The 26,383-nt window shown below is 41.4% G+C and overlaps 1 protein-coding gene across 6 annotated transcripts; it reads right to left on the bottom strand.

Annotated features, from left to right (window-relative positions):
- Positions 1–209: 209 nt before the first annotated feature.
- On the bottom strand, positions 210–26,383 carry LOC124065805 (equilibrative nucleoside transporter 1-like). 6 transcript variants are annotated; one of them, XM_046401591.1, is made up of 14 exons: positions 26,249–26,383; positions 24,131–24,324; positions 11,372–11,462; positions 11,147–11,228; positions 10,098–10,273; positions 8,356–8,495; positions 7,197–7,331; positions 6,254–6,351; positions 5,868–5,949; positions 4,944–5,029; positions 4,612–4,720; positions 3,894–3,979; positions 2,470–2,669; positions 210–1,876 (listed from the first exon to the last, which is right to left on the bottom strand). In XM_046401591.1, the coding sequence occupies exons 3-14, from the start codon at positions 11,398–11,400 to the stop codon at positions 1,765–1,767; spliced, it is 1,335 nt and encodes a 444-aa protein (XP_046257547.1). In that variant the 5' UTR covers positions 11,401–11,462; positions 24,131–24,324; positions 26,249–26,383; the 3' UTR covers positions 210–1,764. The 6 variants fall into 6 exon arrangements, with proteins under 6 accessions (XP_046257547.1, XP_046257543.1, XP_046257548.1 ...); XM_046401587.1 differs by lacking the exons at positions 24,131–24,324; positions 26,249–26,383 and adding an exon at positions 18,172–18,325; XM_046401592.1 differs by lacking the exons at positions 24,131–24,324; positions 26,249–26,383 and adding an exon at positions 18,077–18,168.

Below are 26,383 nucleotides of genomic sequence, written 5' to 3'. Positions count from 1 at the left end.
AACTTCATTATTCAGTCACATGCAGAGGCAGCACAAGGAAGATATTAACAGCCATCAGCCGAGGAACGCAGGAAGTCTGTTAACTGTACGTTCAATTGAAGTAAAGACCTGAAGCGTTTCAGAACACATAATGTCATATAGTCTAACCTGATCAGCTGCTGAGATGATGAGCAGTGCGTTTCCACAAATGAGCAACAGGAGGAGCCAGATTCTTAAAAATACACAGTTTTATTTCATCACAGAACTGTTTCAAGCTGCAATATAAGTAATATTGTAATGGCCCATGCTGGGCTTCCACGCCATCCAAAACACAGTAGGGTAGAGCAGACAGAAACTGTACATTTAAACTAACAGGTTGTTAGGATATATACAGCTCATGTTATGATACGACTGTGCACAACTTAAGCAGGTTTAAAAAAAAAAAAAAAAAGGCATAAAGTCACAAAAATGCAAAGAAACAAAAAATATAACAGTGACAGGCAAAAGATCTTTTATTCCAACAACAAGACACAACTAACTCAGAGGTAAAGTTTGAAAAACGTACTAAAAACTACTTTGGATATAAAACTTATCTTCCATGAGAAAATGTCACCGGCTCTACAAAGTCTCCCAATCTCACTAGCAATGGCACATTTCATGTAACCGAAAACTGAATCTTTTTTTCTCTTTTTTCCCCTCCTCCTGCATTTACAAATACATTACGGCAAAATCTCTTGCATGATGTGATGTCTGTTTTTATTTGGTGGTTCAAGATGGACTGAAGTAACAGAGGATGTTTTCAGGTAAACAAAACAGACCCACACTGGTAGAAGTTTATCTAAAACTACGGGAGGGACAATTAAAAACAAAACAAAACAACAAACTCCCTAAGACAATGAACATTTAGCAGTTTGTGGCCCAGATTAAAAACCTCGTCTTATGGATTTAGTCCTTCCTTACATTCTTTGAGAGGGAGCAAAGCGGCTTTCCCCACGTTGTCTTTATGTTTTTTGGCTTGATCAGAGATGAAAGCTGCAGAAGTCCAGATGGATGTGATGCCCATGTTTCATATTTGATGTGAGACAGAAATCACAGTTTACAAATTTATGTATTAAATTTAATGCAGATGAGCCAAACACCAGAATCTAAGAGCCTCGCTTATTAAAAAAAAAAAAGAAAGGTGTTAAGACTTTATTTACACACCATCGTAACTTCAGAATGTTTTTAAAGAAAATGAAAGAACTTTACATAACATTATTGTTGTGATTTTATCTTTTTTTTTTTTTTTAAGAATTTTGTGCAAAAGAACGTTTCGTGAACGAGGCTCTGGGATACTTTGTGTTCAGGCCGTCGTCATCAACATCGCCTGAAAACTAAACTAGTAAAACACACCTTGAAGAATTTCTCCTGTCTTCTACACGAGTCAACTACAATTGATTTTTTCTTTCTTTTGGTATCGATTTGTTTGTTGAGTTGCAGTTGTTCAGAGAAACTACGGGTTTGATCGATGGCATCGAATGGAAAACATCCAGAAGAAACACACTGTGCTGCTGAGGTCGGAGGAAACAAATTTCAGTAACGTGTTCCAGCTGAGGGCTGAATGAAACGAGTCTCTACTGTACACTTCAGAAGACTGAGGTCCTCTAGTCTTCTGGTCCTGCTGTGCCGTCTCCACTCAGCCGAAGATTGTTTTATATGAGCTCTCCCATGAAAACTGTAATGACAGGAAGCTGATGGAGGGTAGGGTGGTCTAATCTACGTCTACCGAAGGCTCTGCTGGAGATTTTAGATCATGGCCCGGAAAGCAAATGAGATTGCAGCACCCAGCGCCAAGCCGAGGGACAGGAAGAAAGCCATGATGGCCCCCGCCGTCTCTGCCTCATGCTGTGGTACCTTCCTGTACAGAGACACCAGAGGGACAAAATTCATCAGGAACGAGTGGGTCATCACTACATAGTGCTTTTTCACTTCTTTTCCAGCAGTTGGATGGAAATGTCACAGTACACACTGTTCATCAGTGACATTTCTACCATCAATCCAGAACCCAAAGACATCCGACAAATGGCTAAGAAATAGTATAGCAGCAACATAGCAGCAAATAGTTACATTTAAGAACCTGGAGGCAGCAAATGATTGATGTTTTTGTATTTGACCACTTTAACGTGACATCTGCATAGCAAACACTGCAATTCGGCCCAGAACCAGCTAGCTTATCTTGGTGTACAGACTGGAAGCAGGGGAAACCACTAAGCTGGCTCTCTCCCAAAAACCTGCCAATCAGAACCTCTGAAGCTCGCTAACTCACAAGTTTTATCTCATGTGTTTAATTTGTCCTTAAGTAAAACATTAGCCAGTGTGTGTAGTCCAGTATCTCCCACTGGTTGGCCAGCAAACTTTGACTGCCGAAAGTCACTTAAAAAGTACTTGTTCCATTTAGCACCACCCTCATAACACACAGGCTCGAGCATGGTGTGTGTGTGTGTTACGTACTTGGGTCCAAAGCACATGCAGAGACTGGCCAGGTATCCGTTGGAGAAGGAGAAGAAGATCATAAAGATGATGTACCAGGCATCATGGGCAAACAGCACGGGGAAGTTGTGACGAGGCAGGACGTTACACAGCATGAAGAGAGGGATGAAGACAAGCCGCAGACCCACCAGGACAGGAAGCCACATGCTGTCTTTACCCGGCTGGAGACAAACACAGCAACATCAATCACAGTGACACATGGCACACGTGGTAGTACTTTTCTCTTTTTATATGATACCAAACTGAATATTTCAGACAACGCAAGTCATTTGTCTCTACGAACATCTTTCCCTATTTTCCCCTATTGTCTTATTAATTGTTCAAGACAAAATCACAAAAATAACATCTGTTTAAACATGTTTTGACAATATTTGGCTTTGAATTTACTGCACAGCAAGGCTGAGTTCAATTAACTCATTTCTTTCTCACTTTATATATATAACTAAGTAGGGCCAACAATCTTATATGTAACTTAGTGGGAAAGACACATTTAAAGACAACTGTAAGGATCCTGCTCAGTCTTAAGATGATAAACTCACATGGTCTTGGAGCAGCTGACTGCCATTATCTAATCAATACACCAAGTGGTTGCATTCAAGTGCAGGTCAGGCTGGATTACCTAACTGCACTCAGTGTGCACAAAATAAATTGGTTCAATTTGATTAAACCCAGTGAACCACAGGAAAGTAGACTCGTTTGTTAATTTGTTATTTTCTGGACAGAGTTTTGCTTTTCCTTTCATCCAGATGCGCATGAGACAGAGAGAGAGAGAGAGAGAGAAGAATCAACAGTCACTCTTCTCTGACCACCAAAACCACTTCCTTTACACAGCATGCACACCCACACGCTCACAAAGTAGCACATCTCTCCAATCTCGGCAATAAAACCCTTCTCGTTTAATCTCGCTCAAACGACGATTTAGATTTTACCGCCATTCCAAGCTTGACTCATTCATTTATTCAAACATTTTATGCAGCCAAAGGCTGTCATTAAAGCATAAACAAATGTATATGTTGTCCATGGCGCCACATGCCTGCCAGATGACGGTAAATATTTTTGATGTGGTTATTTTAAATGGTCTCTAAAAAGCAAAAAGTGTTTGCAAATAAAAAAAGTTGTTACTGGATTGATTTGTTGATCGGCCAGCGTGGGATGGCAGTTCGTCAGCGTTTTCAGTACAAAGTGCTGCGTTTATAAATGAGCTCCATTAGTGTTGCTTAATGGCAGCAAAGACAACTGCTTGCAAACTGTACGTTTCTCGCCAGTCAACCTGTGTCCACAAAGACCTGAGACGGCTAGAAAGTTGAGATTTAGCTGGGACCAGGCCTACTCAAACTGGCTCCAAACCCAAAGAGGAAGCCCAGTTGGTAAAATGTGATACTGACCCACATACAGACGGCCGTCAGACTCCTGCCAGCCCAGTCCATCACGTTGAAGAGGAGGAAACACGACACGGGGATGAAGTACGTTCCTGGAGATGGAGCAAAACAAACCAGTTATTGTTAGCAACAACAGAAGGTGGAGCTAAAAACTTGTAGCTTTCTTCCTCATAGACGACGGCAGCTGTTGCCCACTTGGATTCCAACAACCACTCGTCTCAACACAAACTGAATCAAGTCCTCCTTAGAGAGGAACCACGGCGGCGTTTTGTTGTGACTGTGGGGCATGACAACAGTGTCTGCGATCCATGAAGCACAAAGCTGCAAACGTTTCTCAACTGTACTGCAAGCCTTCAGTTCAGTGGACTGCTCCTTTAATAAGATACTGTATGCTTATAATGGATTTCCAATTTCAACAGTGAAGTCCAGTAAAGTAAAAAAAAAAAAGAAAAGGATCTGAGTCCATTCTGCTTTAAAAGACGAGCCTTCCAACATGTTTGTGCCTCACAGATTTCATCATCTCCCTTTGGAGTCAGTTCTCACTTTTTAGGAAAACTATTGATTCTAACCTATTGATTAATAGTTAAACAATTGATTCCAACCTTATTGTGTGAGGTTGGAAGCTGAGAATGTTCCAGGTCTCCTACAAAGCTTGTCAAAGCTTGCGGCTCAGCAGCTACTGTAACAGCGTAGCTTTGTCCAGATGTTAGAAACGCAGACTCACCCCAGTCGCTTCCATCTGCTATTTGGGACTTGACATCGGCTGTTACGGCTGGAAATACTCCAATGGTGACAGTGAAGATGAAGCACACGGACAGAGCCATGACCCAGATCTGATTAACAACGACAAACATAATATCACGTATCCGCTTTCATCTCGTACGCACAGCCCGAAGGCAGAACAATGCATAAAGGTGTTCACTACTGGTTAATCTAAAAAGTTTAAATGACAAGAGCGTGTCATATCAGCTTCTGCAAGTGAAACTGTGGCATGATGGCTGTAATTTTTATGTACGGTGTTGTTTTGCGTGTTACAGAGTGAGAAAGTCATTTCACCTGTTTGAAGATGCTGAACACGGACACGCTGGGTTTGGCCTCGTCCTCCATCAGGCTCACCACAGGTCGCTTCTCCGCTGGACTTTCTGGGAGGAAAAGAAACCAGCTCTATCATTATGTGGAGTAAAGACCATGCTCCCCACACACAATTCCAGTGTAACACAGAGTTCAAACTACTCTGACACATAAGTACTTAATGTCACAGAATCACAGCAGTCAGCCGAGTTGGCGTCAATAGAAAAACTGACACAAACACGTCCAGTGGGTTTGGCTTCCATGATTAGAGCGTAGAGGAGAAAGCAGGAAGGGAGAAACTAAGATGAGGGTGTGACTTGTTTTTTCCAAAAGTGAATTGAAAAAGTCTTGCTCGATTTCTGCCTGGGCAATGTGGGGTGACTCGAAGTCACAGGTCTTTCAAGGCCTGAATGGAGATGAAACTCTCCTGGTTGAATCAGCCGGACAACAGCTGAGTAACCGTGTTAGAAAACATCTGACTCTTCTTCCGCTCCACTACATAAAAATGTAACGAACTGAAGTTTATTAAAGAGAAAAACTACCATCACAAAGATTAAAATCATTTTGTGTGTGCTGCTAAGTACAAGCGTAAGACAAAGAAACCTGATAACATTCAGCAGATTAAAATCATTATGCCATTCAACACACCAAACAATGTGATTACTGAGACAAAATGTATGGATGGATGGAAGTCTCATTAAGTTATCCAAGTGACTAACTTGATGTTGATTATATACTGTCACAATATAATAATTTCTTTAAGTAATGTTATGGCTTCAAGATTTTTAGAAGAATTAGTCGCTGTGGTCAGCATACAACAACAACAACAACAACACGTGTTCACAGCTTCAACTTGCATAATTTACTCATTTTTGGATGCTGGAATCTGAGTTTCTGAGCTGTATGTACCTTTTTTGAGCAAGTCCATCTTGTTCTCCTCATCAGCAGAGGGTCTTGATCCATTACTCTCCATATAGTACTGGAAAAACTCCTGTTGATGAAAACAAAATGCACAATGAGCCACTTCCACTGCAGAGCCAGCAGAGCCTCACTGGCAGACGTGTTTTCCATCACTTCAGACTGACGAGTTTGGGAAGATAAAAAGACTGAACTTTCGCCCTAAAAGCACTTATCTAAAAGCTCTCAGCACTCATCAGGTTTACAAAGCGCTTTCCAAAAAATGAATTAGAGTAAAATAGAGTCACAGTCATAAGTGGTTTTAAATGAAAACCTCACAATAAAAAGAACTTAACTCTCTGAAACAATGTTTTAGTTTAGAGATTATGAGGTCTCACCATCCTGGGCAGAATGATGTAGGACATTATGGCCAGGAGAATAACCACGCAGGCTGTGATGAAGTAACCAAAGGCGCTGTCCTTCAGGGCTGCGCCACCTGCAGGCAGAGACGAGCCACACACAGTCATTAGTGGTTTTCAAAGACCATCATCAGTTTGGATTTAACTCAACTGTTTTTCTTGTGGGTCACAGTTTATCAGATATCTTTCAGTCAGCATTCCTCTTTTCAAAGATCATCCAGCCTGAACACAAACATGAACACACGAGCCCTCTCGTACTGCTGAAGAGCTTGTGATTATATCCGTGTGCGATGTCTGTGCATGTTGTCATTTCCTAATATCAATATAGCTAACGATGGGATTGGTAAACATGTCCTCACTTCTTTAAAAGTTTACAAATGAACAAAACCTCCCATGATTCACCCTAACGGCCCCGATCAGCTCAAGTTAGCAGAGTCACCGGAGTGAAGCAGTGAGATCTGCAGCTGAAAAGCAAAGGAAATGAACTGAATTTTTGTGGTGACAGATGAATTCAAAGCTGGATGCCATCTGACTGATAACGGCTAAATTGCACAAGAAAATCCGAGTGATGTCCTGAAGGGGAAATTCTCCCAGCACAAAGAGGAAGACAAATGTGATGTGAAATAATCCAGAGTGCCAGCAGCTCCTTGTTTCTCTGTCCAGGAGCTAAAATTGAAAGAGCAGCCAGCACGATTTGATGTTCAGCTAGACTAAATTAGTTAAACTAAATTTATCACTTTCATGAGCAAGAAATGAAAAAGAAATGTTTCTTGCTTGTCTGGTGCTAGTGCGCTACCTCCTGAAACGTTAATGCTTAGTGCCGGTAGGTGTGTTGAGCTGTCAGATGTTTTGGTATTTTGTGCACCACCTGTCCATCCATAACTCTAACGATGTGAACTGGTGTTTCGTGCGTGGGACATACTGGCCAGTGCGCAGATCATGGAGAATGCGGCGAAGGTGCCGGCCAGCCCCTGTCCGCTCATGATGGGAGTGGTGTAGGAGGCAGGCAGGACCCCCGCCAGTCCGAACAGACTGCCCTGAAGAATCGCTCCGAATGCTGGGGAGGGACACAGAAAACATCCATGTTAAAGAATGTGTGTATGTTAAAGACCGTCTATGATACAGACTGACAGACTGTCCCACAGCAACCGAAAAAGAGGTCCATCAAAATTAAAAAAAAAAAAAAAAAAAAAAAAAAAAAAAAAGAGATGACACACTTTCTAAAAACAACATGGTGCAAAGCATTTGTTTTACGTAACTGTTACATAACTACTATTTTCTTGTCTTCTCTATTTATCTCACCCAGTTGTAACATGTAGGCTTTTTCATGCAAACTTGCGTCACGCCTCTGGATTTCAACAGCTTTATAACAACTCGAGAAGTTAATTAGATGCAGAAATCTTCTAACATGTGTCCGCTAAGAAGAATGTGCCGACGTCGATATCAAAGCTTCAAGGTCACGGCGTCCTCCCCACCAAATCAAACACTGTGGGTTTCTCCCCTCATGAGGACGTGGGGGTCAGGACCGGCCCGGTGGGGATAAGGAGCTTATCCCTACTATTCAGTGACTCATTGTAAATAAACAAACGCAGCAGGATTACAGACTGCGTTCTGAAGCTCAGTGTGGTATAAGAGAGTGGAGGTTTTTCTCAACACAGTGGATGTGGAAGATGTAGTTCAAAGAAGGGAGAAAACAAGTGGAAATAACAATTTGTGTGATCTTAACATGAAGATGAGGTAAAGGAAATCCTTAAAATATTGCAACAACATTCTACAACAATGCTGTCATAAGTAAATACTTCCTTTAATAAATTTATAATGTTCAGTGTTTGGCTGTAAATTGTGTTGCTGTGTAAATGTATTGTGTAATACTGAGAAGTGTTTCTAATCTTTAGTTGACCATCGCTGATGTGGTCTACTGTCAGGCTGCGTGAGGTCCACACTTTATGTGGAACTGAGAAATCACACAGAAATTCAAATTAAAAGCGGCAGGTTAAACCAGAGTGGGCAGAGAGACTTTCCCTGAGCAGAAATACCGAAGTACCATGTAATTATTATTAGTTACATGTTTAGAAACTCACAGTTGATGCAGATAATTTTGATCATAGTGATGGTGAAGAAGGGCAGCGGGGCCATGTCCACCTTGACGAGGATCGCCGTCAGCAGGAAGACCACCAGGATGACCGTCAGGCTGCCAGAGATCCGCAGCTTCTGAGGAATCCTGAGGTTCACACACAGAGTGACAACAGCAGAGAAGAGAGCGAATTGAAACTCATATCCTCAGGATGCTTTAGGAGTTTATTTTAAAAATGAATGTTGGATGAAGTGCAGTCGTTACAAGTATTGCATAAGCGACTCATATTCATCATATTAGATTAGATTCAACTTTATTGTCATTACACATGTGCAAGTACAATGCAACGAAACGCAGTATATATATATATATATATATATAAAAGAGAGCTGTTCAGAGGAGAAGAAGACAGAGAAGATAGCTCTGTAAATCTAAACGAAAACAAGAAATGGTAATATGGAAGCGATTCTGATCTATTATTCAACAGAAGAAAAAACATTTTCCAATTATTATGTAGGAGAGTCAATTTGAGGTCATCCCAACAGAAAGTGGGAAATAAGTGTTGTGGATTGTGTTGCATTTTGTGCGAGAGAAACCGGAAGAAAACTGGCAACTCCTCAGAAATAAAGTGAGTATGTTGAGGAAGTGAGCGACAGCAGGAGAAAAAGAACAAAGTCTGGAGGAGACGTGGGGAGAGGTAAGGAAGGTGAGGGGGTATAAAACATAAACAGCATTCCTGGGTGTGTTTGTGAAGGAGAAGAGTCGGTCGCGGTTGGGGTCCGTCCCAGATCTCTCTCAGTTCAACTCTAATTAAAGCAAACATACCGGAGGCATACAGATATTCATTCACAGAGCAGGATCGTGTTACCTACAGTGGCGTGGGGTAGCAGGAGGGCAGGCAGAAAGGGCAGGAACAAAACGCCGCACAATTTGCCTCAAGTGAGTTCATCCTTTGAATGTAATGTCCTGTTAGCACATTTCTCTACTCAAACAGCTTCAGTATACTGTCTAAAAGGACATCAATCAGACTTAAGAAGCTGATTATCTAAGTGTGGTAACTGCTTTCCCCACATCTTGCTGTCACTGAAATTGGTATATATTTTTCACTTTAGGCTTTAACTCGGTGCTTCCTGTGGATAGAGGGGTGTGCATATGTGATACAAGACTTCTAATTACCGTACATACACTATACAGACAAAAGTATCCAGACACACCTCTTTGGGGGCTGTTTTTCAGGGGTTGGGCTTGGCTCCTTACTTCCAGTGAAGGGAAGTCTTAATGCTTCAGCACACCAAGACATGTTGGACAATGCTATGCTTCCAACTTTGTGGCAGCAGTTTGTTGAAGGCCCTTTTCTATTCCAGCATGACTGTGTCCCAGTGCACAAAGCAAAGCTCCATAAAGACATGGTTGGATGAGTTTGGTGTGGAAGAACTTAACTGGCCCTCACAGAGTCCTGACCTTAAAACCATCCAACACCTTTAGGATGAACTGTGAACCAGGCCTTTTGGTCCAACATCAGTGTCTGACCTCACAAATGCTCTACTGCATGAATGGGCAAAAATTCCCACAGAAACACTCCAACATGTTGTGGAAAGCCTTCACAGAAGAGTGGAAGCTGTTATAGCTGCAAAGCTGTCTATTTAAAAAGCATTGTCATAAAGTCCCTGTTGGTGTAATGGTCAGGTGTCCCAATACCTTTGTCTATATAGTGTACATCTGTGTCAGTATGGGGTGCAGGGTGGATACCTCTGGTGTATGAAGGAGTTGAGGCAGGTGAAGATGAGCAGGGGTACCATAGCGCACAGCGTCATCACGTTGTTAAATTTTGACTCCAGCACAGTGCGAACGTCCGTCAGCGTTCCATTTGCCGTCTGATTGGAGGAGACGTCGGTGGATGTGTGCTTCAGCCGACTCGTGAAATACTGAAGAAAAGGATGGGGTGGGGGTTGTGGGGGGGACTCCATCAGCACTTCCAACTCAGCAGTAAAGGTTGCAGCCAATGATCAATGAATACAAAGATTTTGTCATATGAATGTAATTTGCGGAGATGTAAGCAGCTTATGGTGTGGGTTCAAAACCAAGAACTTTATCGTTCTGTAAGGACAAGGAGCCCTCTAGCAATTATGTAAACTCACATGAGTGCTTGATTTCTTGCAGGATTTTTGTTTTAACTGGCTATAATCTATAAAGTGGCAACTGTGAGTGAATGTTAACAACAGTGATGTGGAAGGTCGTTTGGATGACACATTTTAAGTGCTGAAATTATGTGGAATTTAAACTAAAAAGTGATGCATTTAAATTTTATAGGCTGTGGCCTTTTCAGCACAGCCATATTTCTGGATCACGTCTTTAAAGCACATGTTATTTAACAAAGTAGTTATCCAACTTTGCTTTGTCAAAACAAATAAGCTCTATAACCTAAAATTCCCCTCAAGGGAGGGACCAAATGCATTCCCCCAGGATAATGAAACTGAAATTCCGCATTTTAAGAAGTTAACCCCTTAAAGCTCAAAAAGAATGGCTGGGGATTAGAGAGGCCATGGAAATCCACCTGGCTGGAGTCAGGTCAGCCGTCCTGAGTGAAACCAGGTGGTTTTGAAAGGAAAGGTAAACAAACAATTTTGGTTTTCTCTAAGTGAAGTGACCTTTCAATTAGCTAGTCTCTTAACCACAGGCCCACCTACAGGGCTCTTCCTTCCACTTGCATCTGTCTGCTCCAAAGATTAACAGCTTTCTGCTGCAGATATTCTGACATTCAGACAACTGCAAGTGTCCTAAAATGTTCCCTAACTTACCATTGTGGCCGTCATGAAAAAATTCCATGGTAAAAGGGTTCCCAAGCCCATGATGAAGAAAATGATCCATACTGCATTGTATCTGGGAAAGAAGACACAAAGGAAGTTCACATGAAAGTACATTACTGAGGTCAGTGAACTTAATAACAACAATTTATTTACTGGCTCTCGTCCAAGGCTCATTTTTGCACATACGGAAACTGAAACAGAAGAAGTTTCTCTTACTTGTCCCGAGGTGCGTTGATGGCCGTCATGGTTCTCGTTAGATTGTCAGGGGCACGTGCTCAGTTAGGGGTTAATCAGGGAGGCACCAAGTCTGAAACGCACAGATAAGAACTACATGTGTCGAACATGGAAAACATTCAACGTGTGCTACTTTGCACCCCTCACCGCCACCAATATAATGGACTGCGAAATGCAGTTTGAACAGAAATAACACAACTGACCAATTCAGTAACTGTCATGTTTGTTTTCTTTTTGGTTAAATCAGCTTAAAAATCAGCACAAACGCTTTAGTACACAGATGCAGTGACAAGACAACTTCCTAATTTTTGTGCTGTGAACAGCAACAAACAGTCCACAAGAACAATAAGTGGTTAAAAACTGACTAGAACACCATGAGTCAAAGAAATCCTGGCCCTTAGTCAGTGAGTTGCGTAACAACTGTGAAAATCACAAGGCAAGCTTCACATTGATCAGAAACACACACACACACATCACCTCACAAAGCACAGAAGTTCTTTTAAATATGCCAAAAGGTATAAATAAATGCAAAAAACAGCCATTTTTCAGTCTCCTTAAAAAAGACCAACACACTTTTTAATTACTCACAGCTGAACTCAGTCCGGGAGTAAAAAAGGATCCTCTTTCCTCTGGCCAGATGCAACTACGCAAAGCTCTGCATGCTTCATTTTATAGGATACAGAGGTTTAGTAGGTTGACACCCTGCTGTCTGCTGCCCACTGGACCTGCCCTCTTTGCATCTCAGTGTCCACCCCTCCCTCTTCCCTTTACCTCAGACTTCCTTTACATTTCTACATGCATTCTACATGCATGTCTGAAACTATTTGGCATCTGAACATCAACTCCCAGATTTCAACAGTAAACAGGGCATAAGTCAAATCCTTCCTTGACAAGATTCATGTTAGAATCATGAAAGTATGAAGAAGCTCATGTCACAGCAAAGAAGAGAACAAAGTCCCATTTGTTCCAGTCTCTTAATTTTCAATCTATACACCCATGTCTTCTTAATTTCTCACTCCATCTCCCCCATACTTCCTACTGTCCTACTAATTTCTCAGCTCATTTCATCCACTGTTGCTAGTCAGCGCCTCTATCATTATTATTTTCATATCCATTGCTCCCCTGGCCTTCATTGTGCAACTCCTATTTTCTTGTCCTACTTTCTCCAATGCCCTTTTACTAACCCGATTACTCCTCTTTCCATTTTATTCGTCTCTCTTCTCCACTCTCAACTTATTCAATACCATTTATGCTCTCTCCCTCTCCCCTCTTTCCTACTATCTTTTCCCCTGGATCTGATGGAGGACATGTGCTCAGATAGCTGTGCGAAACCTTCTCTAAACAGAATAACGTTTTTTCCAAGACGAGCAATTTGGCATCAAATCAACCTAAACAACACAAGGCGAAGTTTAGGTTGTCTCAGTAAATAAAAGGATCACAAGCTTTTAAAAGGGAACAGCACTAAATAAAACACACGGATTGATCGAGGACCCATTTTAAAACGGTATCTTGTGGTCTTTTTGACGACTATACTATATCCTATAGCTGTGTTTCTATGAGTGGGTTCTGTTTATTGTTCTCATCATGAAACACACTGGCGAGATGCACATTCCTACCAATGGCATCACATCGCTCCAACAATCAAGAGGTGGCGCCAAGTAACGCAGCAATGTGCAGAGCAAAGGCGGAGAAGAAGAGTAAATATGGATGTCAACAACGCAGGCTTGAAACCTTTAAGAAAAATTGGCTTGGCAAGTGATTTATGGGACAGGAAATGCATTCAACATGCATTTGTTAGATCTCAACACAATATGTTTTGGTGAATAACACTGAATGTAAACCCCACAGGGGAATCTTCTTACTCTGAGAGTTTACATCTCCCACTCATCATCAGGGAATTCAGTTCACAGAAGATCTCTAGTCTGGGATTAGTCGACTAGTCGATTAATTGTTGCTACCCTTCCTAGTGGGTAACAAAAATAATAGTCAGTTAACTAGTAAACTAGTCATAATTATTCTTCTTTTAAAGATCTAAGTTTATGTAGAACATTGGTCTAGATGTCACCTTTGTGCTTTGTGTCAATTACAGTATAGGTAGGAAGAATAGCTTGGTGGTATTGCCTAAAACTTATATCAAGGTATATTTGTTTTCCTTAAAATTTCAATGCAAACTGACTGAGTAAAGCACTGGTATCGCAACAGCATACTGTATTCTTGACTATATTACTTGGACATACTACTGCTGTGAGTTTCCGACTTGCCCTGTGTGCCTCCCTTTCCCTCTGGTTGTCATGACACAGTCAAATCCCACAGCATGGTCCAAACCTAATCAGAGCCAATACAGGCACAGCGTAAAAACACATTGGCTCAGCCTTGTCCTAGATTCCACTAAAATACGCCTCTCTCAACCTAACGTGTCATGAAAACGGGCCAGATGGCACGAGCTGCCTGGTGTTGAAACGGTGCCCACCCCACACACACACACACTTTGCAGTCTGTAGAGTGGTACAAAACTCCAGTTTGGCATTAATCTGACACTAAACTTTAACCAGCCAGTCCCTCACCAGCATCCAACTCCAACAATCGGCACTTGAATGGGGAGGGAAAAAAAACCCAAAAAACAGGACTGACAGCAAATTATTGCTTCCTCCTCTACTTTCAAGGTAAAAAAAATACAGTTCAGTTCACATTTTGCCAACAGTTTAGATCTGTATAGTCATTCGAACTAGTCCACTTGCCACTTTCACAATTGCGCCCAAAATGTAATCAAGCTCTCTTGAAAACTTGGCTTAATCGATCTCAAATAACGTAAAAATTATATTACCAGCTTGAGGCTTCTTCTTACAAGACTTTCTGTTTTCACAAGCATCTGCTGTTGGTCAGATGATGACTGAACTATAATCCAGCCGAAGCTCAACATAAAATTACTGTTGGCTTGTTTTATCATCATCATCATCATTTTATGATAACAATTGATGACTTCTCTTTTCATTTTTCTTTTCTTACAGCCCAGGTGTTGATTTTATCACAGCAGAGACTACATCATTCATAATTATTTTCTGATGGTCAAGTTCATTGTTATAAGTTTTTATTAAAATTTTTGACAGCCATGGAATGCTTTACTGTCTTATAGCTTTAATGTTAAGTTTATAGCCTACCAATGCAAAAAGGGACAAAATAAAAGGAAGAGATGTGCAAGGAATACAGTTTTTAGCTGTTTCCTTTACCATCTAAAAATCTAAATCCTTGGGAAACTGATATCAGTGACAGAGACCGGAGGGAAGTGGACATAACAAATGGGACACAGGGGTGAAGAGCATTTTTCTTGTCTCACGAGTACACCTCGCTAACAGGGTCGCCTTTATTCCCAGGCTGACACACAGAACAGTTTGATGCTGGTCATATGATGAGTTGAGGGAAGAACAACCCATTTCCTCGAGGTCATTTCCCAGTCCTTACAGATAGCTAATCGTTCTTTCATCATCTTTCAACTTAAATTACCCACGTTTCACAAGCGGCAACACGCCAGTCACAACAGGCATTCTCTGGTATTAGGCATTGACCGCGGTGCGAGCTCTCCTGTTTGGCCCGACTTGTGCCTTTGTTATAAGCTTGGAAATGCACCTGGTTGGAGCCGATGTCATTCTGTGCCAAGTTGGTTTTGTTTGTCTGGACAAGTTACAACATTACCACACACTCACCTGCTGTTGTGAAAACAAAATAGAACATGAAAAAAATCCAAAAGACAACATTTGTTTTTGTATGATTTTGTAAAACATCCTTTTGACAAAGGTCAACCAAGCAGACACAGTGAAAGACACTGAAAGAGGTGGGGATGGGCGAGTTGGTCTCTCAGTGTTCACACAGTAATTCTTGAATTCTCGAATAATCTCACAGCAAGGTGCACGCTATAGTCTGTATCATAATTCAATCTGCATCTGTGAGCTCATTAACAACCACCAATTTACACTCGACATATTTTGCGGCGTCTTGGGTTGTCGCTTGAATGTTAAGTAGGCCATGTATTGTTGATGAGATTTCTTTTAATAGTATTCACTCCGGCAGCAAATGAAACGTTGCATAAACATTTAACTGCTTCCCATCACATGCACATACTGCGGTTTGGTGGGAAGCCGATCTTGAGGTCATCACCCATCCCGTCGAACAGCTTACACACAGGCTTTTCATGTCAGCCACGTGCTTTATAGTAGTGGCCAAACGAAATTCTATTGACGGAAAAATGAATGAATCAAACTCAACAGATTAAACAGTTTCTCAACCTGAAAGCTCATTTCAGGGAAAACAGGAAAAACCCTGACAGAAGGCCAAACACACAGTCACCTCATCACATCCGCAAAGGACATTTTTGGGTGTTCAGAGGCAAACCAAACAGAGGCGGCATTCCTGGATAACACTGTGAGAGACCTGACGCTCTGATTGACAAAGCGACACAGAGAAACAAACCTCTAAAAACACTGGCTGGACCTATTTTCTGAGAAGCTGGGGCCAGAAAGCCAATCAAAACACAAAATTGAACGCGTGCCGTTGTTCTCAGTCAGGTCGATCATCACGCCGAGATTCAAATAAAACATTTTCTCTTTACGCTGGAACAACCCACACACGTCAAGGTGTCCAAGAGGGTGTAGTTTTATTTTGAAAAATAACATTTAATCAGTGGATGTAAAACAAATAATCATCTACCGCTAACAATGTTGTAAAACATATTTTTGAGGAAGCACAAAGAAGTGAGTGAAAATAGAGTACAGTTCCACTCCAAACAATACCATTCTCCACTCCCTTTTCCTCATAAATGAAATCTGTATCTTGGTGCTTTCCGCTTGTTACTCAATGAAGACAATTAAGTGATTTGCATCTATTCCAAACATACCAGGATACTGAATTACACACGCTTTTAGTAAAACTGGGATGTGATCAGGGCAAGACTTAATACAGTGACACAGAGACAGGAAAAGAGACTTTCGTGAGACACTAATGAGAGCGCCAAAAACAAAGGTAACTCCTCGGAGAGAACGCTGGCAAGAAAAAAAAGCCATCACGCTAAAAGAGGGAGGGACCAAGGGAGGGACCATAAAAAGGTCTCGAAATCCATTGTCTTCACCACGGCCCGCCCCTTTGTGCCACAAATCATTTCCCGCCTTATCAGAGAGAATGGGAACAAAGCCCATCTCCAGCTGCCTGTCTTTTTTAGTTGGTTCAAGAGGCTGACTGATGAATGGGTAATAGCAGCTCCGCTTCTCACCAAGACTACAATGTAGTCAGTGCTGATGGGTTTAAATGACTAAGACCAGAGGGGCCACAGTTCCTGTATTCCCTTTAATAGGTCAGTTTAACTTACTCTGTCTTCACAGGAGGAGTCACCACCAGCTCGAAATGATACACGCTAAATTCTACCAACATGGACAATAACAAACAGTTTTGTTTTCCTGTTCGAGCGAGACGCACCAGTCAACAGATGGGAAAACCTAACTCCTACTCCTATAAAGACATATGCTCCTGCACACCCAGAGATGGGCCAAGGCTACTGTCCCGTCAGCTGTTCAGTGGAAAACAAAGCCACCATTCTGGTGCGGTCTTCTCCTTGCTTCAGGGTCAGCAGAGTTGCAAATAGCACAGACATGTGTGACATGGAGCCAAGCCAGGAAACACTCACTCACTCATAGTGAGAGAGCCATCGTCATTTAGAAAAGTTACTTCTCTAAAACTATGCCCTATAATCATTAAAATGTAAAATGGCAAAAACTTACAAGAGAACATTCCACAGCAATACAACTAATTATCATGTAACCAAGTCACTACTGAGTACTATAGGAACATTTAACTTAACTAAACTAACATCACAGTGACCTACATAAACGCACATGTATCACAGATTCACCTTGCAGCTGGAATGTTAATGTTTTCGGACAAGCTCATCAAACTTTCAGCGGGGTCTTCTCTCAACTTTTTCCACACTGTCGCGTCCTGTGAGACCCCATGTCCCCACGTGCTGCCACTGAACGCGTCATTACAGCCACCAGCCACACACGTGCTTTCTTCTCAGCCATCACGGATCCTGAGCCACATGATTTAATCATAGTCAGATCACCAGCGCTGCTTCACAATCTTGCTCTAAAATATAAGACGACCTCATTAAATGTATAACGTTAACCATTCCGTTAAAAGAGCTCAACTTGACTGGGCAGGTCCCACCTCAAAGTTAATTAAGACTATTTTTTTGTGAAAAATGAGAATAAGTCATTTAAGCGTCTGTTTGCCAATCAAAATAAAATTAAAACACACTATTTTTTCCCTCAGGCAACCATCCCATCCACAGCACTTTCGCTAGCAGCTAGCCAGCTAGCTAAACCGTATGACTATATTAATTAACACTAGCGTTTACTTCACTGACCCGCAGAAAGGACCGTTGGCGCTAAATTTAATTCACAACTGCGGTCAACAAAGGAGCCATGCTGGCGTCCAGCCTCAAAACACCGGTACCTCCGTCTCCATTGTTGTCTCACACCGTTAAAGACATCAAAATCAATCAGAGAGTCGGTATCTCTCATTAACAAAATCCCCTCACACGCACCCGAAAGAAGGCAGAATCACATCCGAAAAGAGCAACCGTTAACATTATTTTAACAGCAAATTCGCCTTAAACCGCCAGTTTTAAAAAAAAGAGATTACAAATCTAAGCAGTCCCCATTCTTGAGAGAAAGCGATTATAACGGACTGACAGGAACAGTTAACACGTTTTTAATTTGGCACTCTGAAAGTCCTACCTGATCATTACAGTCTGTGAAGGCTTGTTGTGTCTGATCTGCTGTGCCTGAAGAGTTATGCTGTGACCTTCACGGACCACTCGTAAAAGTCACAATCCAGCCACTGAAGTGAACAGACGGCTCGTCAAACAGTCATTTAAACACGTTTTCAGCCATAAAATGAAAACTAAAATTAAGAATCTTATAAGTACAATTTAATTTTTTGAAACCAACAATCAGTTGAATTTTGCAGACAGCTGTTAACCCCTAATCATGTGATTCCACTGTCCTGAACTCGTAATTGTAGAAGTTCCGATTCTCCGATAGTTGAAGCGCTCGTCAGAGGAGGCGGGAGAAAGTTTTCATAGTAATTTCTGTGGGATGATGTTAAAATGTCATCTGCTACCCATGACTGTCTCACGGTTTTTCGACTGTGACTGTTTCTGAAACATCTTAGGAATTATGAGTAATCTCTGTACTGAAACGTGAACAGAAATACCCTCTGATTAGTGGTGGGCTACATCCAACGTGCCAGCTATGGTTTCCAGTCACAATGAGCCATCATTAACATCATCATATGTTTTGTACATTTAACATTTTAGCTGTCGTAAACCAACTAAACACTGTTAGATACAATCATAGGTTTGATTTAGATATATATATATATATATAAACTCTATCATGGTGTGCTATATGTCTCACTGTATATATCATATCATGTAGAGGAAAAAGAAATGAATACAGTCATTCTCTTATTTAGGAGACACATTTCTTTTTCGCTGTGTGATTTGCTTTGTTTGTGTGACAGAAAACTGCTGGAACTAATTTGCAGCTGGCAGCTGAATCGCACAGTCGAGACGTCATGTCCGATATTACTGGAGCAGTGAAAAAGGTTGAAAATACCACAACTAAAAACATTGACTGTACAGGAAAACATTTAGTGCAAACAGCCATGAGAGGAGCTGTTTTCTTACTGCACTGTGAATCATGTCATCTCTGCACCATTCACACCTAACCACAGTGGGGTTTTTTTTTCCTAATGCAAAGGCAAAGCAAACAGATCCCTGGTCAAATGCCTATAAGGGAGCTTGGAAGAAAGACATAAAAGCAAGAGTTTTCTATGAACAAAAAGCATTCAGAAATATCAAATTATTGTTTGTTAAATGAGATTAAACGAATGACTGAAACATGTGGACTTAATTCACATTGTCGTGCTGTAAATCAGTCAGGATCACAATCCTGATAATTAATTGATGCTGTTACCCAACACAATGCCTTGCCGTAAATCTGGCTGAAAAGAGACACGCTGCAGTGCTCTCTTCTATTGCTTTTAGAGTACAGATTGTTTTCTTAAGTGTCTGCGAGGACTGACACCAATGTATGATTTCATCCTAACACTTGGGCCTGTCTGAACCGTCGTGCCGGGGCGCAGTTTTTGGTCTGTTTTTGTGCCGTAAGTGAGTGTGGACACACTAAGCATTGGTCTCTGTTGTTTGCTCATATAGTCGTGGTAGGTACACAGTCATCCACACCCTGTCTCCCCCCTGTCTAAAAAAAGCTTGCTGTGGTTATGGACAGAAACCATGTGTGAAGCAGTGCTAGACTGGCTGCTTCCTCACAAACACAAACCCAGTAAGGCTGAGGACTGAGCGACCACTGTCTCTCTCGGGGTTATGCGAAGGCACAAAACAACACTTAATCTCCATCAGTGGCCATGCAAAAGTCTTTATTTCCTGTAGTACATATGTCTCTCTCTCTTTGTCTCTACTGTCTGCATTTCTCTGAGGCTTGTTTACTGGCTTGTGTAGCCCAAGGCAGGAAAGTCAGTCAAGAGTCTCTTAGTTCAGCAGAGGACAGACTTGACTGGGTTTTGTGTTTTGTTTCTTTTCATGGAGAAAAAAAATAAGAGAGGGAGGAAAAAGGAAGCGGTGAAACTTAGAAAATGGAAAAGAGAGAGGACAACATGACAATGACTGCACATAATGAAGATAAATGAATAAGTGAGCTGCCAACAGTTAAAACAGTCTCAACTGTAGCTCACAGGTGCATTCAGGTGCTCGAGGTGGTTAGCCACTAACTGATTTCTACGAGGCACCTGTCTGACAAAATATCTGCCACAAAACACCTGTGATCGGCCTGCGACATCTGAAAAATAAGCCAAATCAACCAGATAGGAAACCTGTATTTCTCCATAGTAACTCAAGAAGAACCTGGAAGAACATTCAGTGGCCTCTTTATGTCGAGGTGTTGTAGACATTTCTATTGTCATGCAAAGATCTTATGTCATCAACTCCTTCACTTCCCACTGACCCTGGAAAGTTCCCCCTCATCCCATTTTTAGAACACAAGTTTATGAGCAAATAAACATCACGCATGTCTAATTTGAGAATATCCTGTGAAGTCTGTGGCATAAGAGGCGAGCTCAGGGAGAGGAGGAGGGCATGCCATGAATGGGATGGAAGTGACTTTCTGACCCCATACTGAGATTTAAGAGGACAAAGGTAGAAAAGGGAATTCCAATAGATGGCCTCTTCAACCCCTGAATGGCTCAGGAGACGCAGAGAGAGAGTGAAGTAAATCCCATTCGGGATTAAGAATTTCGAGGCCTGGCTCCATTTTTGAGGATTAAAGTTTGGACTGAAGCAACGAAGACAGGTAAACAAAGAAAAGCCTCCTCGGGGAGGTCCGTGAGAGTGAAATCCCTCCTCATCTTTACCTTCGTAGCCTCTTGAAATTCCCAGCAGAGTGTGAGTGGTCTGCAAGGGTCACGCACTAGTATGAAATCCCTGTCACGATGGATGATCCACAAATCTGCTGCTGCAAGGACAACACATTCCTCTCAATCCAGTGGTGCATTCAAAGACCAGAGCCAAGTTTGAGACAGTCCATTATGGGATTCAAAAACCATTAAGCATTACTCCCAGAATTCTGCATTTGTCCTGCTCACAGTCTTCTCTACAACCACAAAAATCACTCAAAATCTAAAATTGTGTCCTCAAACGTATCTAAAAAATATATTTTGATTTATTAACCTATAATGTTTAACTCTCTGAATTCCAGATGTGTCCATCACTAGTTTGTAGGTTCTTGCTCTGTAAATAAGGCTCGATAACATCTTTTGTGTTTCCTCATTTATCAATAACCTCATTGTGCTTTTCAGAAATGTCAAACAAGTGCCCCCATTCACATGACATAAATGAGAAACGGGACCTTGAAGCAAATTTCACATCAATTACTTTGGACGACAGTGAGTTGCTATTCTTCTCCTGCTCACGAAATCGAGAAATCATTCCCCGTTAACAGTTCAGATTCTGTTCGGCACATGAGGAGGACGATTGTGTGAGCGTGCATTCCTTTCATTTCTGCATTCCTCTGCTGTTACGCTCGAATTCAACATGCGTGGCGTTGTGGCGGCGTTGTCCTGATGACAGGGTTGGTGTTAAAGGTTAAATCCACACGTACTCATGTGGGCAGAAAACCACTGCAGTCTACGCAGGCTGCATTTTTGATATTTTTGATATCACAACAGGTGGTTTTCATCATTAGCTGAGAAGTCTGGGTCTTCATTTATTTGAATGTGTGCCCTGGTGGCAATTTATGACACTTATTGTTAGATCACCAGTCTCAGTCAAGCATAGTTTTACTTTCAGCCACCTCCTCCTCCTCCTGTTTAGATACTCATAGGAAATATAAAATCTCCATCATTTAGGCTGCTCAAAATCTTGTGTGTGCAGAATAAAGTTATGGACTTATTTGGTTTGGATTTTTTTTGAATGTTTTGTATTACATTTGTGTTATGCTTCTGTGTTTGGTAAGGCCTGTAAATTACTTCAGTTGCAAGTCAGTGGATGCTTTAATGGTGACCTGACTTTTTCATTACTTGCCTTTGTTCTGGTTCGTATAAACAGTTGGAAAGGCTCTGTTGGATGCTGCGTTTGAACAGAAGTTCCTGAGCCAACATCATCGCCATAGCTATAGTTTTCTTAACTTGTTCAAGAAAGCTGCTTAAAAGACTTAATTATATCTCTTTATTACAGCTGGTGTGTGAATAATGTGGATCTATCGATGGACTGCGCTCATTCATATGAGGCTTATCTCTGGCTGTCACCGTTAGCATAGACAGCACTCTGCACTGGAGCCCCATACACTTGAATGATTAAACTTAAAAATGACTCAATAAAGTTGGATGAAACACTATTTAAACAGGAGAGAGCAGGTTATACACCCTGAATATTTTGGGTTTTGAACGGTGAATTAAAATACTAAACATCGCTGAGCTTCTGTTGCATGTTAAAAGTTTGAAAGTCATTGTAACTTGATTATTTAGTTATAGGCTGGTTCTGTATACAATCACAATTTCAATTTGTGGCCTTGATTTCATTTACAATTTTTTTTCAATACAACAAAACAGCAAAGAGGTTTTAGATGAGACGCTGCAAAAAGTCATGCGAGATCATCTTGATAACCCTGCATTAGCTGTCTTATTTTTACAGATTGTCCTATTCATATTTGTGAATAAACTGGCTTATTTCTTAAGTGATAAGTAGTTTAATTTCATTGGTTGTTGTGCTGTTGTTTATCATGGTGTATTCTGTAGCAGCATGTATGCATGTGTGGTGTTCATTTCATGTCTGTCAGCTCATTCTTTTGCTGATGACATAAGACTTGTGCACTGCATGTAAAATTTCCCACAAGTCCTGTGTTCATGCATGTGTGTTTGCATGCATCCTGATATATTTTTGTGCAGGAATGTTACTGCACACGTAATATCATCTGTTAAAGCAATTCATGTAAACTGAATTCCCCGCTGACAGTCTCAGCTGTTAAAATACTTCAGGTCCTGTGTAAAATCAGCTCACGGCCGTCGACACAGCTACCCTTCAGTGATTTTTGTCTGTTTGTCGGCCTGTTAAAAGATCATCCTGGTCCATCCTTTTAAGTTATCAGGGGCCGTCAGCCATCCTGTTGCCCAGCCTGATGACGAAAATAACCACAGAAAGGTAATTGAGGGCAAGGTCTTCTTTCTTTTTTTTGTTTTTAAGATTCTGGAGCGCTGCCATTACCATGTTTTCTATGGCGTGGTTATGTCCATTTAACATCCTGTTTGCCCATTTGAAACCCATTACTCAATTGTTCTCCCTCTATTACTGCGTGAGACGGCACCAGGCTAATTTTCCAGCTTTACTGATACTAGACCATTAAACGTTGACTGTTTGCAACACGCTCTTCTTATTTGCTGGACTCTCCAGAGGATCCTGTAGGCCATCTGTTGAAGCCATCAGGTCAACAGAGACAATACTCGAGGTTATTACTGTTCAACAGGGCTTATACAGAAAGAAAAATAATTTAATAACAATAATACAGTGATATTTTTTTATTTTAGGGGTCAGTTAGTCCATTGGTTGTTTGGTTGAAAACAGTTTTAAATATGGACTATCCTTCATTATCTCCAATTAAAACCTTTAGTTCAGTATTTTTGTAACAACTCAATACCAATGTGCCAGTCATATCAAATGATAATGTATGAAAACTATCTGAAAGGTGTTGCTTGTAGCAACGAATCTACAGCTCGCCTTTTACAGCAAGTTTCAGCTTGTTGTCGAAATGCATTTATATGAAGCATTTATGATAAAATGCTTTAAAATTTTACAGTACTATATGCCCACACCCATAGGTCATGGGTGTATATGCCTTAACCAGAGTCTAAAGATAATTTGTGTCTGAAGGTGGGTCGAGCTATGCTAGAAATGACACTTAGACACCAAATTGCATGTGCTAATAAAAATGCTAAATGTGCAAGATGATGTGCCACCTTAAAAGGTACTCCAAACCAAAAGAAGGGCAAAGGAGATGTTAATGAGAAGAAGTCTAATAAGCCATGTCTGCAAGCCACCTCTACAAATTTGGTGCAAAACAAGTGTGTGTGTGTGTGTGTGTGTGTGTGTGTGTGTGTGTGTGTGTGTAAGTGCATTTATCAAACCTTGTTTTGTTTCCAGGGTTTGGCTGTTGTTGTAAAGAATGAAGTAATTTCAGAGGGTGTTAGCAGATCCCACCGATGGACCACATGGCATCGTGACACTCACATGATGAAGTAAGACGCATCTGCCACATGCATGTCCCAGCAACAGAGTGTGAAACACGTCACAGATGATGGAAATGTTCGGTTCCACATTTCTAAAGACCAAAAACACCCTACGTTATAATATTACTGTGAAAATATTTTAATTTTTATACAAAAAAATGTCACAAGTTGATTTCAAGTGCAATGACTGCATTTCAGACGCGGCTTCATCACTTTCATGGTGCTGTCACAGTCACTGCACGCCTGCAGTGTCCTCATAAGGTACAATCAAATCTGAAACTTCAGTTGTGGAAACCTGCCAGCACTTGGTATTTAAAGAGAGCCATAAACAGGCTGACAAAGGAGCCGAACGTTAGGAAACAGTGTTTTTGATGCGATTTTTGTGTGTTCATCCAACACATAGATACACATGCACTCCACAAATAAGGGTGTGATAATATCACACTTCACACTGTGCATATTGATTGATTAAATTACCATATATCTTCAGCTTGCAGTGTCAATGTTCAATAAAAGGTAGCCAAAAAAAAAAAAAGCTTTACTAAGCTAATTTAACAATACATGCATTCAAAACGAACAAGGGAATTAAATTAAAATGTCTGGAAGGCCTTGAGGAGTGTGGTCATCTTGAAAATAATGCAATAAGGCCAGTCCAGTGGAGCTTGAAGACTCGAAGGTAATTTAGTGCAGCTACTTTCTTCCTCTGGCTTCAATATCTCGACTGTGTTCAGCTGAATCAGCGCTTGTAGGACAAACACACACATGCTTTACCTCCATCAATGACTTTCTTTCTGTGTCTGACTCGTCCGAATCTTTAGCTTAGGTTAGAAACGTTTTGTTTCATCGACTCGGTCTGTGCTGTCGCAGCTCCTTCTCAACGCGGCACAAATGTCCCAGATACGTCCCAACATCAACATCATCCCTGACTGGTCTTTTCTTTTCTTTTCTTTCTTTTTTTAGAAAACATTCCAAAGCAGGAGTATTTGCCTGATTCTTTATTATTCATTTGTGTCCTCTCCTACAATAACCCCTGCTCCTGCCACTACCTGACTACCTCCCCCACGTGATCACCTGTTCCCACCTACCTCATTGCGCCTGCAATACATATACTGGTCTATTTCCAACTGTTTCCTGTCGCTTATGTGTTCCTCACTAAGCGGTCCAGACGCTTCATCGGCTCGCTTGCATCTTGGACGGCTGCCTTTCTTTCTTGGCCCCCAATGCCTTCTTTCCTTTCACACATGCACTGCCAACCTGATATCGACCAGAGGAGCTCTATGTCCAAATCAGCAGGCCTCTGTTTGAGCACGTGTGAATCAAACAGGTCATTGTCTGGAGGAATCTCAGCGAGCGAACGGGCGGGCAAGTTGATGATGTTGCCCAGAGCGTAGCTGTTTCACATGCTTTTCTGCCAGCCTACAGATTGCTTTCCTCTCGTGCGTTGATGCTGCAGATATGCCCAGAAACAGTCACCATTAGGAATGAGTCCTCCTCTTCCTCCTCCTGCACATCCTACGCAGGCACCACCTCTTGCCTAAACTAAATGGAGTATTTCCAGTTGGTGAGAACACGTCTGAAACCAACAATCTGCGGCTTTGTGCTCCATGTGTGAAAGGCCAACTCCAAACAAAGTACGGACTGCAATATGTGAAAATGAATTCATGTGTGAAATTGCCTTTCTTTCTTTCTTTGCCTGCCTGGTTTCCCTTCTTTTCATTCACAGTGAAAGACTATATTTTATCCATATCTACATGTTTTTCGAGTGGCTCTTTTGGATAAACAGTTTAAGGCAACACCACTAAGCTCTGTCAACAAGTGCAACAATGGTCCCAAAAACTACAATTATACATCTCCCTCTCCCTGTAATTTAAAAGCTGACTTTATACTGAACAGCAGACTTACCAAATTCACATCAAGATCAGACGCCAGTAAAGCTACACGAACAATAATACCTTCATAACACAGACCGAACAAGACAAGCTCCAAACTTTGCCAGCATGATGAACCATCACTTACAGAAGAGGGCCAAAGCGTAACATATGATGTATTAACTTTGCCTTGTGCCAAAAGTGCGACCGAAGCTCTAGTTCATCTGAACCCTCCTCTGTTAGACCTCTTATGAACAAACTGCTTTCAAACTCCAATAACTGG

This window comes from Scatophagus argus, chromosome 10 (assembly GCF_020382885.2).
Source record: "Scatophagus argus isolate fScaArg1 chromosome 10, fScaArg1.pri, whole genome shotgun sequence".
NCBI lineage: Eukaryota > Metazoa > Chordata > Actinopteri > Scatophagidae > Scatophagus > Scatophagus argus.
The sequence above is the reverse complement of the archived record's forward strand: the minus strand, read 5'-3'. Positions and strand labels throughout refer to the sequence as shown.

Excerpts from the sequence above, each read along its gene's own strand:
- LOC124065805 (XM_046401591.1), bottom strand. The coding sequence starts at position 11,400 with ATGACGGCCATCAACGCACCTCGGGACAA. Across the intron at positions 7,332-8,355 it reads CAAAATTATCTGCATCAACT|CATTCGGAGCGATTCTTCAG; the intron begins GTGAGTTTCTAA and ends GTCCCTCCCCAG. Across the intron at positions 1,877-2,469 it reads TGCATGTGCTTTGGACCCAA|GAAGGTACCACAGCATGAGG; the intron begins GTACGTAACACA and ends GTCTCTGTACAG.